General features: G+C 48.1%; 1 protein-coding gene across 3 annotated transcripts; it reads right to left on the bottom strand.

Annotated features, from left to right (window-relative positions):
- Positions 1 to 1,120: 1,120 nt before the first annotated feature.
- Positions 1,121 to 17,932, bottom strand: AP5Z1 (adaptor related protein complex 5 subunit zeta 1). 3 transcript variants are annotated; one of them, XM_063314590.1, is made up of 17 exons: positions 17,833 to 17,928; positions 15,165 to 15,302; positions 14,571 to 14,757; positions 13,912 to 14,056; positions 11,926 to 12,035; positions 9,636 to 9,804; positions 7,856 to 7,996; positions 7,223 to 7,260; positions 6,967 to 7,129; positions 6,447 to 6,625; positions 5,307 to 5,449; positions 4,754 to 4,900; positions 4,549 to 4,663; positions 3,305 to 3,402; positions 2,527 to 2,659; positions 1,964 to 2,178; positions 1,121 to 1,521 (listed from the first exon to the last, which is right to left on the bottom strand). In XM_063314590.1, exons 1-17 carry the CDS (start codon positions 17,871 to 17,873, stop codon positions 1,260 to 1,262), a joined length of 2,424 nt encoding a protein of 807 aa, XP_063170660.1. In that variant the 5' UTR covers positions 17,874 to 17,928; the 3' UTR covers positions 1,121 to 1,259. The 3 variants fall into 3 exon arrangements, with proteins under 3 accessions (XP_063170660.1, XP_063170661.1, XP_063170662.1); XM_063314591.1 differs by having other exon boundaries at positions 4,549 to 4,660; XM_063314592.1 differs by lacking the exon at positions 1,964 to 2,178 and having other exon boundaries at positions 1,309 to 1,521; positions 17,833 to 17,932.
- Between the last annotated feature and the right edge of the window lie 713 nt (positions 17,933 to 18,645).

Below are 18,645 nucleotides of genomic sequence, written 5' to 3'. Positions count from 1 at the left end.
CCGAGACACAAGAGAAGTTACCCTCGTCCCATGATCATTTCTCGAAAATCGAAGGGGGAAACAGAGGCTGCCACTCGTTTTCCACAGAATGAGAACCTCTGGCTTGCAAGAGCAAAGGGCAACTGCCGTCCCGGGCTTGTATTTCTTAATCTGCTCTGCATCTTGGTGGGGAATGCATAGAGTTCTAATACTGCAAAGGACGTTAGGTGGGTGGATTCTGGCTGCTACCTTCTGTGCTGAAGAATGCAATGAAGTAAAATGAGAACCAACTGGATCATTGTGTCCAAGTCCGTGCTTCCAAACCTATTTAAGTGGGGAGGGGGGACAAGGAATAACCAATTGGGACTAACCTACTATATTGTTATAGTCAGGCATGGAATGAGAGCCTGTAATGGTATGTGGGGAAGACTCTGGGAGACTGGGCCAAGAGACACTGCCAAGGGAATGGTCAGATAAAAGACAGCATAGCCCACAGCTGGATAGCGGGTGGGTAAAGAGGCTCAGAAGAGACCCTCCCTAGTTTCTTGGGCTGTAAAGGAGATGCGGGGGGGGGGGGCGGGGGAGAATTGTACTTCAGACTTGCAAGATTGATGTCAGCCTTATGAGGTAGACCAGACAGGAAACACGACCAGATGAGCTAATTCTACTTTATTTTAAGGCTACATTAACAGAATCTTGCAAGTCTGAAAGTACATTTCTACCCCCCTCTCCTTTATAGCCGAGAAACTAGGGAGGGTCTCTTCTGGGCCTTTTGCCCCTCCCGCTATCCAGCTGCGGGCTATGCTGTCTCTTACCTGACCGTTCCCTTGGCAGCATCTCTGGGCCCAGTCTCCCAAGGTCTTTCCCACATGCCATTACAGACCCCCATCCTTTATCTGGACCCAAACTCAGAAGGGGGAAGGAAGTTGGTACTTGAGGGATTACATGGAGTTTGTACTTCTCCCCCTGCTACTGGAAATCCAGAGGCTGCCCCCGCTCCCCCAAGGCAGAGCTGGGGGGGTTCCTTCATTGGGCCAGCTCCTTCCCAAGGTCACTAATCAACAAAGGACACTTAGCGCGTAACCCAGCTAAAACGAGAGGACACACATACCATTAATGCTTTTAATAAACCAAGGTGCAAGATGCATTGAATGTTGGCCATCAATTGTAAAGCCGCCCAAGTATGCCAGGAGACATTCTCAGAAATGGAGAAGGCCCAAGCAAGATCTAACCCACAGGAAGCGACCCTTAATATCCCTGTGTTTGTCTTGAGGGCATCCTCACCCAGGAACAGATCCAGTTCCTCCTTCCAAAAGCTGGCTGGTCATCTTCATGGCAAGCAGCAAAGGGATGTGGGTCTCCTGGTGACTGGAGTCCTCGGATGACGGTCTCAGCACAAACTGAGCCACGCTGGGCATTTTCAGTAAGTTCATCAGCTCTGTAGCCCGGGTTAGGATGGCTTCTGCATCTTCAGCGCTGTACACAGAGGAAACGGCTGGGTTCTGGATAAATATCTTCATCTTGGACAGGAACAGAGACACTCTGCAAGGAGGCCAAAATAAGTCACCTTGAATGGGCAGCGTGGGTTTATAGAAGCAATACTGGGGTGGGAGCAGGCATTCTGGCAAAAGTCACAGGAAGCTGCTTATTCTACAGCAGGTGACTTTAATCACGCTCCGCCAAACAAATTCCAATGTCCATCATCTTCAGCCATGGTCAGGAGTGATGGGGATTGGAGTTCTATCACGGCTGGAAGGGTACAAGTTTTCCACCCCAGAGATAACTCCATGACATTCTCAAGACTGGAAAAAGATTTGCAAAAATCTGAGGTCATTCATTCCAGGCCCTGATACTTGAGAACCTGGAGTTTAAATCTGGGAATGCAATGCATGCACTCTGAACTCACATAATGCTGCCCTAGAGATCAAGCGCTGTGTCCCCGCAAGCAGATGAGGTAGAGAGGCTCATCGGGGCCCATTCAAACCTGGGGATCAGGTCCTGGCTGCGAGACGCTAGCTTGGTCAATGCGGTCATGAGGACCGCAATCACGCGGGGGGAGTACTTGGGGATGTTAGCCGAGGGCCGCAGCTGGGTGATCTCGAAGAGCATGGCTTCCAGAACCTCAAAGAATGTGTTGATCTGCTCCACTGTGCACCTTTTATCATGCGACACTGATGCATATTCACCGATGGCCCAGACCTAGAGGGAGACACGGCCAACGGGGAAGGAAGTGCCCATCCAGGCCCCCTTTCACACTTGAAGAAAGCTAGAAAGGGTACGGCACCTTCTCATGGGGTTGGCCAGCTGTGGCTGAGTTGCAACTGCTCAATGGACCAGGTTGGTAGGATAGAAATTGAACAGAATCACCAGCACCAACGCTCCCAGCTGGCACGATCAACAGGGAGGGAGGCTGGTAGTCCTAGCTCAGCAAGTTCAGAAGCATCACTGAATCCAAGGATGACTTTAGCTTTCCTTATGGAAAAGGACTAATGTAGAGGAAATTTGGGGGGGGGCGGCACTCTCTGGGACACGCAGGTATCTCCTTACCACGTGAGTGAAGAGGTCCTCCTTGGTTTGAATGTTGGAAACTGTTCCCGAAAACTCCAGAAGTTGCTTGGACAGCTCCACTACCAAGGAAGGGTGCTGCCTGCATAACACCTGTAGCTGGGAACTCATCACCCTGCCAGGTAGAGAGAGAGATTGAGAATGCAAGGACCCTCCCCAAAGAGAGGCAGGGTGTTCTTGGCACGACCCCAGACCGAGGTTCCAGCAGAGGACAAAAACTAGGTTCAGCTTCTGAAGATGCTTCCCGCAGAAGCCGGTCTGGGCCGATCCATCTGAAGCTCCTGTCTCAAAAGGAGATGCGTCACAGCTGCTTTCCTGGACAGCCTTCCCCTTCAGACACAGGGTAGTACTTTCAAGATGACGTCGGGGATGAAATCAAGGCCATTCAGCAATTAGGATGTTGGGCCAGTATCTACCCTCAGCTCCTGGGCCAGCCTATCACTCTCAGCCCAACCTACATCACAAGGCTGTGGTCGTGGGGATCAAATCAGAAGAGGGAGGACTGTGGGAACCACTGCAGGGAAACATAAACCTTTGAAAACACCCAACGAAGAAATAAAACAACAAAGGCTGTTCGTATTATCAAAGGAGAAAGAGTCTTAATTAAAAAATAAATAAATCTAGGGCAGGTGTGACGAGCTTGTTTCACGCAGGGCTTCACGCTGCTACCAGGCTGAAAAGGAAGCATTTTGCCTTGCTCTGGAGTCCCTATTTCTGCTGCAATCTCTCTCTCTTCTGACTTAGAAAGGCCTCTGCTCACCTGAATACCTCTGCCTTGAACCACGGGATCTCGTAAAGTTGATCGCTCCTCTCGAGGGCTGCCAAAGTTAGTTTGTTCGCAAGCACTTCATCTGCAAACTAGAGAAGAAATTCAGAAGAGGCCTGGGGTCATCCTAGTATTTATTTTCGTTACTTGAGTGATAATGACGGCAACCCATTGCGGCAAACATTTTCCTCCCTGGTCTCTTTCCCCTTTTTGCTTGTAAAATTAAAAAGTTAAAAAGGGCTAAAAAAAAATAGTCTTTGGGCAACTCTCCTGCCCACACTGCTTTTGGCCTTCCTGCAGACATCGTGTTTGCCTTTCATTGGAATCCACCCAGGATTGTTGTGGGAAACCCGGCTAAGGTCTTGAATGCGTCCTACCGCTTGCCGTCTTAAGTGCTGTGGCTATTTTGGAAATAGCTCTTTTTGCAAAAGAAGGAAAGAAGACCCAAGACTGTGATCCACAAGCCACGTTGGAATGCACGAAGTGCTCCTTTGCTATTGTTTACAAAATGGCTAAGCATCGTGACTATCTAAGGCCGATGTTTAATTAAAAGCCACAATGCTGCAGATGTTGTCTGGCATGCCCAAGTAAACAAACCGTGAATGTTGATTCCTGGGGTGTTTCAAGGGATGAAACGCTGGACAGGGACCAGGAAAATCTGAGTTCAAATCAGGTCGTTTTTATCTGACGTGGCCAGCAATTATCCAGCTGGAATGTTATAGCCTTGGCTGTAGAGATGCCTCAACACATCCTAGGGAAAACCTCTTGGGCCATACAGGTAGTCCTCAACTTATGACCATTCGTTTAACGACGGTCTGAAGTTACAACAGCCTTGGAATGGGTGGTTTACGGCCTGAAAAGCACTTCCGAGCATCGCCAAATGTCGCATCCCCCCTTGCAGTCACATGATCACATTTCAGGCGCTTGGCAACCAGCTCACATTTATGGCCAGTTGCAATGTCCTGTAGTCACGTGATTGCGTTTTGCAACTTTTTTTGCCATTTTCTGGCAAAAAGTGCCCATTGGAGAAGATGGATTCCTTTAACAACTGCGGTGATTCCCTTGACCCATGATTCGCTTAACGACAACCATAAAAATGGTCATAAAATTGGGTCCAGTCACCTAGGTGACTCAACTTATGACCACAATGACTTATGGTGGAAACTCTGGTCCCAATTGTGGTCGTAAGTTGAGGACTCCCTGTATGGAGATGGGCATTCCTGGAGAAGGAATCTTACCTTGCACACCGACCTGAAGAAGAGCTGCAGCAAGACTGGGACACTCTTGGCACATTGCCCAACACGAGGGTTACTGGCCATGGACCCCAAAATCTGCCGGAGGGGAGTCAGCCTGCTGACAGCCAAACAACACAAATCACAATTCACAACACAAGGCTGTGTAAATTAGCCCCATTGAATAAAAATGACTTCATCTCAACGGTACCTGCCAGGGTCACTGGGACTGGACTCAACCCGCAGGAGATAATGGAAAAGGCCCCTATATTGTGGGTGGCGGAAGGCTTCCAGGCACGTAACCGGCTTTGAGGCTGGATCCATGGCGGCCCTCTCAGATAGGGGGGCCAGAACAGACCTAGTGAGAGATTTAAGAGAATACAGAATACGACGCACCAGCCTTACCAGTTGCAACATCCGCTAAAACACGCACACACAAAGAATTTGGACGTAAAACACAGAGGCACAACCTACCACCCTCCAGATATTGCACAATTTCAGCTTCCAGCGGCCCAACCGACGGTGGGATGCTGGGAATGGTAGTTCAACAACACCCGGAGGGCCACCGCAATGGTCAGCCCCTTCCCCTCCTCCTTTGAAGCCTGTCTGTGCAGCTTGGCTTGCCCCTTCTCACAAAAAGCTTTGCCCTACCCGGTCCACCAGCGCCTAGACCTGGATCACAGGAAACCCCTTCGGGCTTTTCCGTCACAAGAACCGGAACGGAGATGTGCCTTTGCAAGTTGATCGGCGACATTCAAGTTTACCTCAGCTGGGTGTCCAGTGCAGCTGTTAAGCAAGGGAGATCAAGCAGCAAGTGGAAGATCTCCAAGGCATTATCTGGGCCAAGCAGGGCTGGTAAAAGCTCTGTGTATTCAACGATCAGGGGAGGGCTGTTCCATGCCAGGAACTGCAAAGGGAAGCGAGATGAACAGCCGTGAATGGATCGATTTCTTAGAAGATCTCAAGAGATCCTTGCCCTGAGAAGAAAGCAGAGCAGATCCAGAGACACAGACAAGGAAAAAAAAAATCCCCTTGGGGAGTTCTCTCCACCCCCACGTGCAATGCTGCCTATGGCTTGCATCGGCTTGGCCAAGCTGGTCCTTCGGATGTGTTGGATTACGACTCCCGACTTCTACAGCACACCCCAGTCTTTTGGCAGGCCTTCCTCTGCCACGGAGCGACAGCCCTTCCCTCAAATAGCACACTTCAGAGATGGAAGACCTGAATTTGCTGCAACGTCTCCAGCAATTAAAGTTTCTGCCGGGGAACACTGGAATTCCAACAGGGTAAGATGGGGGGAAGCTAAGTTTTCTAACCAAACAGCTTGCAAAGAACTTCCAAACTTCTGCCAAAGGAAGACGGGCTGCAGCTGAAGGCAGAAAGCAACAGAGGCGGTTTGATGTTCCCCTCTTGGCCACTTGCTACAGAACGGGCAACTCTGGGGGGGAGGCAAACTGGGCAGAGCAAGGAGGAAAAGCCATGGGTCTGGGCGGGGCCGGGAACTTTTGCTTCTCCTGAGTTTTCAAGATTTTAAAACTCGATCAGGACTATTATCAGAAAATGTGGAGAGAACGGGTCCATAGAATCCCCAAGAATCGGACATGATTGAACGGACAGCACCATCATCAAGCCTATTGAAGCTCGGCTAACCTTTGAGTGTGTTTCCCAGGCTAAAATCATGGTAAACCATGCTGCCGGGTTTTGTTTGTTTGTTTTTTTGGCAAATCTGCTCTTTTCTGGGGTTCTTGCAGAAACGTAGAAGTTACGTGACCTCAGCTGGTGGCAAGGGCACCTGCAGGAGATGCGTGGGTGTGTGTCAAAACTGGCAAACACCTCCTGCGGATGCCCCTTTCTTGGTGGGGGGGCGGAAGTTCACAAGACCGGAAAAGTCAAGGGCCTGGTACCTTGAACAGATTCGGGGTGCTCTGTCGGAAGATGCTGAGATTCTCCGTGAAAAGTCCAACGTTCTGCCGGCAGAACTGAAGAAACTGGAAGGCCAGCATGAGGTTGTGGAAAAGCTGAGCAGGAACCTTGGCGAAGAGGTGCCGGTAAACGGCTTCAGAGTCCACAGCTGCTGTCTCACCTGGGGGACGAAGAAATGCTTTAAATACCTGCACAGCTCCAGACCAGGCTGAACTGGACCACAAACCCCCGCCAAGGCTGATGCCAGGAGTGGGCAGCCCGAAAGTCACCGCCGCTTGTCTGCAGCACAGGCTGTGCCCCTCAAACCTGGCAAAGCACCAAATCACAGCAATGACACGTTTTGCTTGACCCTGAGCCACAAAAAAAGGATAGGGGGAGTTTTCATCCCCTCTCCCCAAAAATGAAATATTTCAAAAAGGGGTTGATGATTAAAAAACAATGTTTTAAAAAGAGGCCCCTGGCTGCAAGGTTGGAAAACCCCAACTTTCCTCTCTGACTCACTGTGGTTCAGAAAAAACTGGGCAATGGGAATCAGCACGCGGGCGTAGGAAAGATCCCCGCTGATCCGGCCATGGAGGTTTTTCAGGCAGGAGAGCGAGCGGTAAACGTAGGAGGAATCTTGCCGGCAGATGATGTCCATAATGGTGACCGCCTCAACAAGACACTGGAAGGGTAAGAGAGGAGAAAGTCCATGCCTTGCCCCGTTCTTGGCCCCTGCTAAACTCTGCTCGACTCCCTATCCCTCTGAGATACTCACAGCTTTCTGTAGCTCCCCATCTGCTTTCTTCAGAGCCCCTGATGGACAAAATTAACTGAGCTCAGACTCCTGACCGCTAGGATGGGGAACCCTCGGCTCAAGGATCCGGTCCTGCCCGCTATTTTCATGCAGCTTACCAAAAGCAAGTGTGGCGGGGGATTTTGCCAGGCAGCAAACTCTACCCACTTCGATCCTAAACCCTGCTTAGTGGCAGGAAGAGTGGGATATACAGGTAGTCCTTGCTTAATGACCACAATGGGGACGGGCATTCCGGTTGCTCAGCGAAGCGGCCGTTAAACGAATCCAACCCGGTTTTATGACCTTTTTGCGGCAGTTGTTAAGTGAATTGCCACAGGCGTTAAGTGAACCACGTGGTCATTAAGCGAATCACGATTTTGCTTGCCAGGAGCTGGCTGGGAAGGTTGAAAATGGTGATCACATAACCAGAGGATGCTGAGATGGTCATGTAAGGGTGAGGACTGGTCGTAAGTTGTTTTTTTCAGCACCACTGTAAGTCTGAACCATCACTGAATGAATGGCTGTTAAGTGAGGTCTACCTGTATATTGGCTAAGCTGCCAACTCCACCCAATGTTGGTCCTGCCCCCGCCCCCCAGGAAAAGGGCTGCGCTCACGGCGATTGCTCTGCTCCAGAAGCCGCTGGCAGTACTCAAAGGCCTTTTCCCTCAAGCGTTCCCTCGGAAGGAGGAGGCGGCCCGAGGTAGACGTGACGGAGACCATCGACACCAGGGACCCATCCACCTCTGACTTGTCGTCTGTAAGGGGAGAGAGGAGGTGGGGCAGAGCAAAGGGCACCTCTGGGCTGGACTGGCAAAACAAGGTGAACGAGATGCATTCAGACGGAAGGACGGACTTCCCATTGCCTGCACCTGTGGAAACCTCTCCATCTAGAAACTCTGGAGAAGGTGAGGTGGTTGAAAGCTCAGCCTCAGAAAAGCTGACCCTAACCCAACATTCGTATGTGAGTCACCACTGGTGCATTTGACAACCTATCTCCAGGAGAAGACTATCCCAGGGACCCAGGCTGAAGTCTACCCTTGACCATGAAGGCTCACTGATGGCTTGGGGTCGGTCACCTCTCCGTCTACTTTGGAAGGTTGTTGCAGGGGGGAAACAAGCGGAAGGGACAACAGGTGCATCGTCTTAAGCCCCTGAACTGTGAAATAGACAGTTGTTAAGTGAATTGCCACAGGCGTTAGCGAACCACGTGGCCATTAAGCGAATCACGCAGTTCCCCATTGATTTTGCTTGCCAGAAGCTGGCTGGGAAGGCTGAAAACGATGATCACATAACCCCAGGATGCTGCGACGGTCATAAATGTGAACTGGTTGCAAGCGCCCAAACCGTGATTACGTGATTGGGGGGAAAATGCCGCAACAGTTGTAAGTGTGAGGACCAGTCATATGTCGGTTTTTTCAGCACCGTTGTAAGTCTCAACCATTTCATGTGTGAAATAAGACGTATGAAGGACTTGTGTGCAGAACTGCAATGGGCCATGGCCTCAGGATCACTCTACTGCTCCCTGCACTGCAAGTGCCTGAATGAGCCGTCCATATTCCAGTCAGGGATCCAGCAGCCCAGGTTGAACTATTAAGCAAAATAACCCCCTGCTTAAGGCCCCAAGGGAAGGGGGGGCACCCCAGAGTTTTTTCCCCTAGCGATCACGCCCTTAACTCTTTCCCTGCCACCCCCAATGTTAGTCAAATGTTTCGTAATCGTTCTTATCTGCCTTGTTTGACTTTAATCTGCATTCTTTAAAAAAGGGTTTCTTAGGCGCGGTGAGGGACTGCGGTGTACAATTTATTCTTGGCTGCTGCGTATTTTAATTTTTTGCGTGATTGTAATGGTTTTTATTTTATTCTTAGTTTTGTTCGCTGCCCAGAGTCGCTTGTTTGAGATGGGCAGCCATACAAATTGAATCAATCAATCAAGTTTAAAAGTCTGGTTTGAAGGTGTAGTCAGATAGCACATTTGTTTCTGTCTCAAGGTATGAGAGTACCACTTCCATTGAGGAGCACCACTGTTGGGCTGCGCTAGGGCATCGGCTGGCCCTAATCCGGACCTGGGATCGAGCCTAAGTTCCCAGAACAAAAAAGCTGTGGAATAAATCATCCAGAGAGACAACAGGCAACCTCAATAAATCATCCTGGGAGACAACAGGCAACCTCATCAGTCTCACTGACTTTGGTTGTGGCTTCTGGACCTGGGAATTCCTAGATGAGAGAACAGAAATCATGTCCCCCACCCCACCCCACCCCAAATTCCCACAAATTTTGCCAGTGTTTTGACAGGAGGGAGGGCCGGTCTTATCCTGGAACACAAGAGTCCAAAGCCTTCCGTGGATCTGGAAATTCACATTTCTCTTCCATGCAGGCTCCCCGGAAAAACCCTCACCTGAACTTGGATTGCTTGTGCCATCACTCCCGTAGCATAACAGCCACTTCCGCAGCATGGAAAAAGCCTGCATGTTGAGCCATTGGTCCTCCGTATAACTTTGGCCCACTGAGAGCACGGTGAAGAAGTCGGTGGCCACCGTGCCGTCTACCTCAGTGACGGGGCCAGGCTGGGAGGAAGGCAAAAAGCAGGTTAAATGGCAGGATTTTCGGAGGGATAGTAACTCCAGGTTTAAATGCAAGGAGTTCCAACTCTCTGCTAGAAAAGGGCAGGTTCAGACATGCAAATATAAAAGCTCTGTAGGATCAAGCTGAAATCATAAAGTGCAGGATCCTGATTCACAGAACGGCCTCTGAGAAACGCACAAGAATTTCTATTTTACCTACCTACCTACTTATCTAATCCATCTCTCTCTCTCTCCTCTCTCTGTCTCCTCCATCTCTCTCTCTTCTATCTATCTATCTATCTATCTATCTATCTATCTATCTATCTATCTATCTATCTATCTATCAAATTTATATGGCTGCCCATCTCACAATAAGTGACTCTGGGCAGTGTACAACAACTAAATAAAACAATATATAAAAACAATCATCATTAAAAACACAAAACAGTCATTATTAAAATACAAACCACCAGGTGCAGGAGAGGGTACAGTCTGGTTTACTAGGCTGCGTCCTTCAGCATGTGACCAACAGAGGCACACTTTTTAGCTTCTACTGTTAATTCTGCTTTTCTCTCTCGCTACCATGCGTGTTCTCGGGCTGCCTCTCAGCAGTGTAAAAGTCATGTTATCTTTCCTGCTCTTTAGTGGTCTTTTTTCTCAACTAAGAAGGCCTCAAACTTCCAACAGCTGCGGTGCTCCTTGTGAGTTTTAAAGGGGTTTTGCATTTTCACCCACTCCTCCCTCCATATCCGATTTCTGCCGTTCGAAAGGCTTGGGGCAGGAAACGCAAGCCCAATGAAGCAAAAATACAACGTCAGCCGTAGATAGCGATTTTGGGTTCGATTCACTCTCTCTTCCCTGCCACTCTTTTACAGGGATATTTATGCTGGCTCTCTCACGCACAGGTCCCAAGGGGACCGAATAATCTTGAAGCCGAAAAAGGTTGAGTGGGGGAAGATTTTGGACAATGCATGCCAGCTGCAAAGGATGTTATCTTTGTGCTGGTGAGTGGTGCGTGCAATTGGTGTGCAAAAAAAAAAGGGGGGGGGAATATCAAAACGGACTATTTCATTAGTTCTTAGTTTGTTTTCACACTCTGAACATTTGATGGCCTTGTAAAAACACCACAGCCATTTCCGAGAAGAAAGTAGCTGCATTTATTTTTATTAAAAAATCCCTTTCCTCAATAACCTTGAGCTAACTTCCCGGGTTTTTCAGAGTGTGGTACAGGTAGTCTGCAATTTATGACCGTTCGTTTAACGACAGTCCGAAGCTATGATGGCCTCGGAATGGGTGCTTTACGGCCTGTAAAGCACTTATGAGCATTACAAAATGTCGCACCATCCCTCTGCGGTCACATGATCGCATTTTGGGTGCTTGGCAACCAGTTTGCATTTATGACCGGTCACAGCATCCCTCAGTCACGTGATCGTGTTTTGCAACTTTCTTGCCGTTTTCTGGCAAAAAACGCCCATTGGGGAAGCTGGATTCACTTAATGGCCGCAGTGATTCACTTAATGACCACCATAAAAATGGTCGCAAAATTGGGTCTGGTCACGTGGTGACTCGACTTTCAACTGCAACAACTTATGATGGAAATTCCAGTCCCAGTTGTCGTCATAAGTCGAGGACTACCTGTATTCCCGTCCGGACTCTTGATCCCCCATCAACTCCCACCCTGCTTCACCCTCTCTCACGATCCTTTACGCCAGCTTCTCTCAACCCAGGTGCCCTTAGGTGTGGGATCCAGCTTCCAGAATGCTTCAACTTTCAGACAGTGTGGCCTTTGCTGAGAATTCTGGGGATCAGCCCCTACTTTTGGAGAGCACCCAGGGTCTGGGACTTGCCCTCCAACCTATCCATGTACCCCCAGACAGAGAGACATTTACATGACAGACTAAACCTAACTACGGTTAACAAAACATAATTCGTAGATTTACATCACACGCTATACCCAACCCAATAAGCCATATTATTGCTTTAAGTTTTGGCTTCTTGAGTTCTACACACACACACGCACACACACACACCGAACCACAAACTATCCGAGTGCATTTTGTGGAGTTACTCAACTCCAGCCACGCAAAGCAACCTGGGGTGAGCCGCAACAGCGTGGTTGAATACCTGTCTCGCTCTTGGGTTGAAAAAGCCACCGGTTGCTGGGGACACCCCTTGCTGGAGGCTGGCGTACCGCAGCCAGTCCACCATCCTCTTGCTGAGCAGGTTGATCTGGTCTAGGGAGTCCAAACAAAGATGCGACTAAAGAGGCTGCAAGCTTGTATTAGCAACTCTAATGTTTTCTGCCAGACAACTCTTAGCCCAAGCGTCCCATTGCATGCAGGCAAGCACCCCTTCAACCAAAGTCTGACTGGTAAGGGTTGAGAAGTACAGAGATAGACCTTAATGTCAGAATCATTAGGTAAACATCATCTTAGTCCTGGGAGGGAAGATGGGGTGAGAAAGAAACTCAAGATTATCCTGCCTTGATTCAGTCTGGTATAAGAGAGGGCAGAGGGAAAGTCTGACAGGTTTTCAGGATTCTGTTATTATACCCTATATCAGCCTTTCTCAACCTTTTGAACCTGGAGGAACCTTTGAAATCTATTTCAGGCCTCGGGGAACCCCTGCCCATTCAGGCTCAAAGATAGGCCGGAAGTTACGAAATAATTATACTCATTTCATGGGTAGGCCTGTATACGTGCATTCACAGTGTTCTTAAACTAAAAATAAAGAATGAAACTTTCCTGTTTCATGTGAAGTTGCCCAAACTGGCAATAATTTTTTAAATAAATCGTGATCTCCCAGGGAACCCCTAGGGACCTCTTGCGGAACCCTGGTTGAGAAACCCTGCCCTATATTAATAGGGTTCCAGCTGTCCTTGTTATCTGTTCCCTGACCTGGCCTACATTGAGGGTCTGACAACAGGCCACCCCAAATTCACCTTGCAGCTGCTTCTGCCCCTGTTGTTTGGAGGGAAGACAGCGTTCCCTGAATTGTATTAGGGAACCAAATAAACTAATCTTCTCCCTAAAACCCTAGCTGAGATGAAGCCAATAGAGTTGGTTGAACGTTGGGTCCGTGCACTTAGCGGGGCACATTCATCAAGCTTTAAATCTCTAGGCAACCTTGGCTGATCTAGAAAGTTAAGCAGGTCAACCCTGTTCCTCCATGATGAAGGACCCGCTAGGAAGGTTCCTAGTCCTGCAGCCTCGATCACAAAGCTGAAAAGACACCCTGATTGAAAGCAGTGAGCAGTATCTTGCTATCCAGAAGACAGCATGGAGATGTCCATGTTAGTCGCCTGGAGATGAGCTCAACTCACAGCTGTTTTTTAATGTTTAAGTCCATCAGGAAGTAACCAACAGCCCCCCAATGGACTCAATTCCCCGAAACAGCAGATGGGGGACCCACTGACACAAATCTCCTTGACTTTTCCCCTTTTATATCGATGTGTGTTTTGCAGCCAAGCTCCACTAGAAGCTACCATTAATTTTAACCTTTTCCTCAAATTCTATGCTCTCCTCCCCCACCTATTCCTTCTTTACTGTTAGAATTTTGTGTTCTTTAACCATGACCATGGAAAATGAGTAACACTGATCTAATGACTTCTATCTATTGTTTTCAATGGGAACTAGTCAATGAACTTAGTCTGGATCCAGGTCACAGTGGCGAGTCTTGGCTAAAATGTGGGGTAGACTTCGGTCCTATTTCAAGTCCTACCTAACTTCTTTTATTTCAGTTTCTGCTGGGTAAAAGAAATCTGTTGCCCTAAAGATCTATGCAGTAGCTTTGTGTCTCCGCTTTTTCCTGCAAAGGATCTTCCTTGGTGTAGTCATAGCCTGCAGAAGTGATAATCTCACAGCTTCTAAAAGACTGCTCCCGTGCCACTCTTCCTTAGCAATTTTAACTAAATTGAGGCAGCTGTACTAGAATGTTTACTGATTTCCTGAGCCTCGCTGCATGGACAGGCAACGTGGTATATCAAGGTATTTTAGAAACAAGCCTTATAAACTTCAGCCAAGGAGTATGAGGACTGTACTGCAGAGCAAATATCCAGAATCTTTCGCCATGCAACATTGCGTAACAGAGTTTTAGAATTCAGATATTCACCTTCGTTAAGGCTCAGTGGTGCAGAACTGATGACTTTCGACAGCAGGGGGAGAAGAGGCCGTGCATTCTGATCTTCAGGAAGCCTGCCTTCCAGAATTTTCACCACATGCTGCCCCACAGCTTCAATAGTTCTCCTTTTGTTGTACTTTGGATAAAGCAATTATTTAAAGCAACAGTAGGACTGAATAAAGTCAGTCAGAAAGCTGTCTGAATTCTGGAAATGCATTTTAAAGCTCGCACGCCTACTTAAAACCCTAATGCAAGAGAGGCTCTTTAGTTTCTGTAGCTTTCCAGAATTTGAAAAATATCCATTCCCGCCACATGGGGGAGCTTAAAGAAAGCATTAAGAACATCCATTCAGCAACTGCTTTTATCGTGTCCAAAATCTAATGAGGCCAGAGGTCCAGTGCAAAACAATAGCAAAACTGCAGCCTTTCCAGAAAAAGGAAATAGCAATATTTTAATATGCAATATTGATGATTGTTTTGCTGTCTTAATCTTGATTACACAGGGTAGGACTGTAAGCTGTTAAGAGTCAGCGAACCATTGGAGCAGCACGGATTGATTAAGTGCCATCAAGTCGTTTTCAACTCCTAGCGACCGCATAGGTCAAATTGAAAGAAGTAAATTAAAAATAATAATAAACACGCCTCGCTTACTTGGGATTGCACGGTGGAGAAAGCTAGGCTCAAGAGCTTGGTGTTCCGAAACCGATCCCAAGGCAGAGATAAATCATCCCCAAACGGTATCTCTCTCAAGATGGCACTGCAAAGTATCTGGACTTGCTCTGGAGACGTCGGTAGATACAGGGTTGTCTGCAGGAGCTGGACAAGCCTGCCCTCCAATCTGCAAAAAAAGTAATCAAAACAAAGAACAAAAACGGCAAACAAAAAATAAGGAAGTTTAAAACAACAGAAACGCTTAAACAATATACCGTCTACTCGATGTTTTCCCATAAAAACCTCCCCAACAAAAGGCGCTTCTGGGTCTAACCACAGTGGCAGTGCTTTCACTGAATTTTCCAGATTTCCCCCCATGGCTGAATTTGATGAACCACAAATTCCTGATTTCAGATCCATGTCTTAATTCAATGAGGATCTCATTTCATTTTTTTAATAAAAAAATTACGCTGCACAGGTATTGAAAAAAGGCCATTTTCTTCCCCAAAAGACAAAAAGAACTAGCAAATCTGATTAGGGAAATAAATTCCATGAAGTACAATACAAGTTATATTCAATGCTTTTCTCACTCACTTCCGACTATATTTGGTGGCTGAGACAATAAGAAATAATCTTTGCAAGGAATCAATCGTTTCGTTTCCAAAGTCTTGATTTTGGAGGAAGCCTGAGATCCGAGAAGTGAATTTCTTAAGCTCGTCATCCTGGATCTCTCTAACGGGAAAGAAAAATATACAAGTCAAGAAATGCCACGTTTGATAAAATTCAAAGTCAGGTTTTTGCCAAACACCCCACGAGTCGATTTACAAGAGTTTCATAGCAAAACGTATGGTGCACAAGACAAGATGCTAGCTTCTATTCCCAATAGTTCCAGTCCGTGGATTTTAATTAGCAGGATGACTATGCTACTGATGACTTCAGAGATACAGGTAGTCCTCGACTTACGACTATTCATTTAGCAACTGTTCCAAGTTACGACGGCGCTGAAAAAGTGACTTGTGACTGGTCCTCACACTTAACAACTGTTGCAGTGTCCCTGCAGTCCTGTGATCACCATTTGCGACCTTCCCAGCTGGCTTCTGACACGCAAAGTTAATGGGGGAAGCCAGATTCACTTAACAACCACGATTCACTTAACAACCATGGCAAAGGCCATAAAGTTGGGCGTGACTCACTTAATGACTGCCTCACTTAGCAGCAGAAGTTCCAGTCCCAACTGTGATCGTAAATCAAGGACTACCTATACAGTTCTGTCAGAATAGTAAGCATAGTAAGCATTGGAGGCAGCAGAAAAAAATGTTGAAACAGCTGGACAGAAGGCTCCATATAGGTTGGAGGGCAACCTATATCTTGAATGCTACTTTTGAAACAGGATAATATATTTCACATCAATGGATGCAAAAATGGGAGGTAGTATGGAACAAATTATTTGCTGGAGGAGATCTTTCTCCCTTTGTCCTATAATTCATGGCTTCCCATAATAATAAAGGCGGGATAAAATATTTAAATAAAAATAAAATCCCCCCTGCGCTGGGTTAGGCGGATCAGTGGCTTGGCCCGATGAAAGTGAGCTGTTTTTATTATGACAATTTTATTGTGAAAATCCAGCTAGTCTGGACATCCTCAGTTGATTTAACCAATTAAAGCAGTTGAAGGGCTTTAGTTTTGTTTTTTTTAAATCGTTAGGACTGAAACAAAAAGCCATCTTATTGATTGGTATTTATTATTCAAATTTATATAGCCACCCAACTGATATATAAGACTCTGGGTGTCTTACAAACAATTAAAACCAATATAAAAGCAACAAAAAGATCAATACAATTTAAAAACAAGGGGAAAAAAGCATATTAATATAATAAAATACATAAAACTTGCAGCCGGGGTCATCCTATTCATCAAAATGATCAGTACAGCCATTGTGCCGGCTCCACCACGCTCCGGGGTCCCCATGCCCATTGGCAAAACCATGTCTTCAGGGCATAAATAAATAAATTTATTTTAGAGTAGCCAAAACAAATTGGAGGGCAACGCACCCAGCACAAACGCTTTTATCAGGAGAGCTGGTTGGGTGCAGTGGTGAAGGCATCAGGCTAGGAACTGAAGGCTGTGAGTTCTAGTCCTGCCTTGGGCACAAAGCTGGCTGGATGACCTTGGGCTGGTCCCTCTTTCTCAGCCCTAGGAAGGAGGATGCAAGGGCCAACCACTTCTGAAAATGCTGCCTAGAAAACTGCAGGGACTGGTCCATGTAGGTCATCAGGAGTCAAGCATGATTCAAAGGCATTGTCAGAGTCAGTCTGATCTACTGGTGACAATGCTGGACCAGGAACAGGACCAAGACCAGGGAGACCATGAGTTCTAGTCCTCCTTTAGGCACCAAGCCAGCTGGGTGACCATGGGCCAGTCCCTCTTTCTCAGCCCTAGGAAGAAGGCAAGGGCCAACCACTTCCGAAATCTTGCCAAGAAAACTGCAGGGACTCACCCTGGCAGTTACCAGGAGTCAAGATTGACTCGAAGGGACCTCCCCACACACTCCCCCAGCACAAACACTGTTACCATAAGCTAGGAGGTGGTCCCAGCAACCTAGCACCACCATGGGAAGCTGAACACAGAGGAACAGAAAGAGGAACAAACATTCTAATTCTAATGGGAATTGTTTTGAAACAGTTGCTCTCCTTTGCTGCAATATGCAATGGGTAACTTCCACAGCTGCCCCCAATGACCGCCAGCCCCAAAGGACGACCCTGCAGCCCTCGAAACCAGCTTAGCCGGTCCTCCCGGAGCAGCTGTCTCCGCGGGGCCATCTCCCCCAGCTTGGAGGGCCGCGTTTGCACGGCACCCTTCCTCCAGAGGAAACCACCCCGTCTCCTCCGCAAAACCATGTTCCTGCTGCAGAACCTGCCTGGCCAGCTCGCAATGCAGGGGCTGCGGCCCCACCGCCCCTGAACAAGCTAGGGGAGGCCGCCACCCCCGCCCCAACCTGGAGGTTGGCTTATGCCTGGCTCAGCCAGCTGGGCAACCTCGGTTTATGCTTGGCAGGGGGCGCAGAACCAGAAAGTGGGTGAACTGAGCAAGGAGGCTGAGCCCCTGCGGCAAAGGCAGGGAGAGCTCAGGGGGACCCCTGTGCTCCAGGAGGGCGGCCCGACGACGTTTCGAACAAGCCAGGATGAATCGAGGGATCCCTCTCGGGGCCAGCAAGCAGACGGGAAGCTGGCTTATGCCACCTTCCTCCTCCTCTCTCCCCTACCTGGCCTGCTGCAGCAAGCTTCCCGTCCCCGCTGAGTACATCCCGCCCTTCTCCCTCCCCAGATCCGGGGCTACTCGGGGGGAGGAGGAGAAAGAAAAACCCGACGAGAACCCCGCACCCCCGCCGGCGGCTTTCACGCCCGGCGAAAGCCACCTCTGCGCATGCGCAGTGGTCCTGGCCTCAAATCCGCCCGGGCTGAGCGCAAGGCTCCCGGGCCCAGCGTTCCGGGCGGCGTTTGGGCTGCTTTGCAAAGGAACGGGTTGAGGAGGAAGAGGAAAGGGAGAAAGAGGGGTGGGTGGATGGGGGTCTTTTCATTCTTGGAATAAGCTGGCTGATAAGAGGCAAATCAGGAGGAGGAGGGATGTAAGTGGCTACAGCAGACAAGGAACACGTGGATGCAGGGCATTAAATGCAGGGTTCCTTCAATGCCCTCTTTCCCAGGCTGGAAGCCTTGTGAGGTAGACCAGCCAGCTGGGAGTTTTGGAAGTTGTAGTCCTGATGCATTTATAGACTGCCGGATTGGGGGAGGCTGAGACATCCTTTGTCCATCCCAGGGTTTCTCAACCTCAGCAATTTTAAGATCTGTGGACTTCAACTCAGTCAATCAAATCTGTATTATGGTCAGAGACCAGCATAAGGAGGGTAGGGTACAGTTAATTAAAAACCATAGAATATACATCAGTGTCTAAAAAAAATATGAAAACTAGAAGGTAATAAAAATATATTGAAACAGAAAATTCGTTGGTTGATGACCTATACCATAGATTTAATGAGCATCTAGTTTGCCATACTAGAGTGCTCTGTAATTTGATA

Source organism: Candoia aspera, chromosome 14 (genome assembly GCF_035149785.1).
Source record: "Candoia aspera isolate rCanAsp1 chromosome 14, rCanAsp1.hap2, whole genome shotgun sequence".
Taxonomy (NCBI): Eukaryota; Metazoa; Chordata; class Lepidosauria; order Squamata; family Boidae; genus Candoia; species Candoia aspera.
The sequence above is the reverse complement of the archived record's forward strand: the minus strand, read 5'-3'. Positions and strand labels throughout refer to the sequence as shown.

Bases quoted from the DNA above. Each gene is read 5' to 3' on its own strand.
- AP5Z1 (XM_063314590.1), bottom strand. From the start codon at position 17,873: ATGTACTCAGCGGGGACGGGAAGCTTGCTGCAGCAGGCCAG. The intron at 14,758-15,164 runs GTGAGTGAGAAA...CTTTTTTTGCAG, and splicing joins GCCACCAAATATAGTCGGAA to ATTGGAGGGCAGGCTTGTCC. The intron at 2,660-3,304 runs GTGAGCAGAGGC...TCTACCTGGCAG, and splicing joins TTCAAGGCAGAGGTATTCAG to GGTGATGAGTTCCCAGCTAC.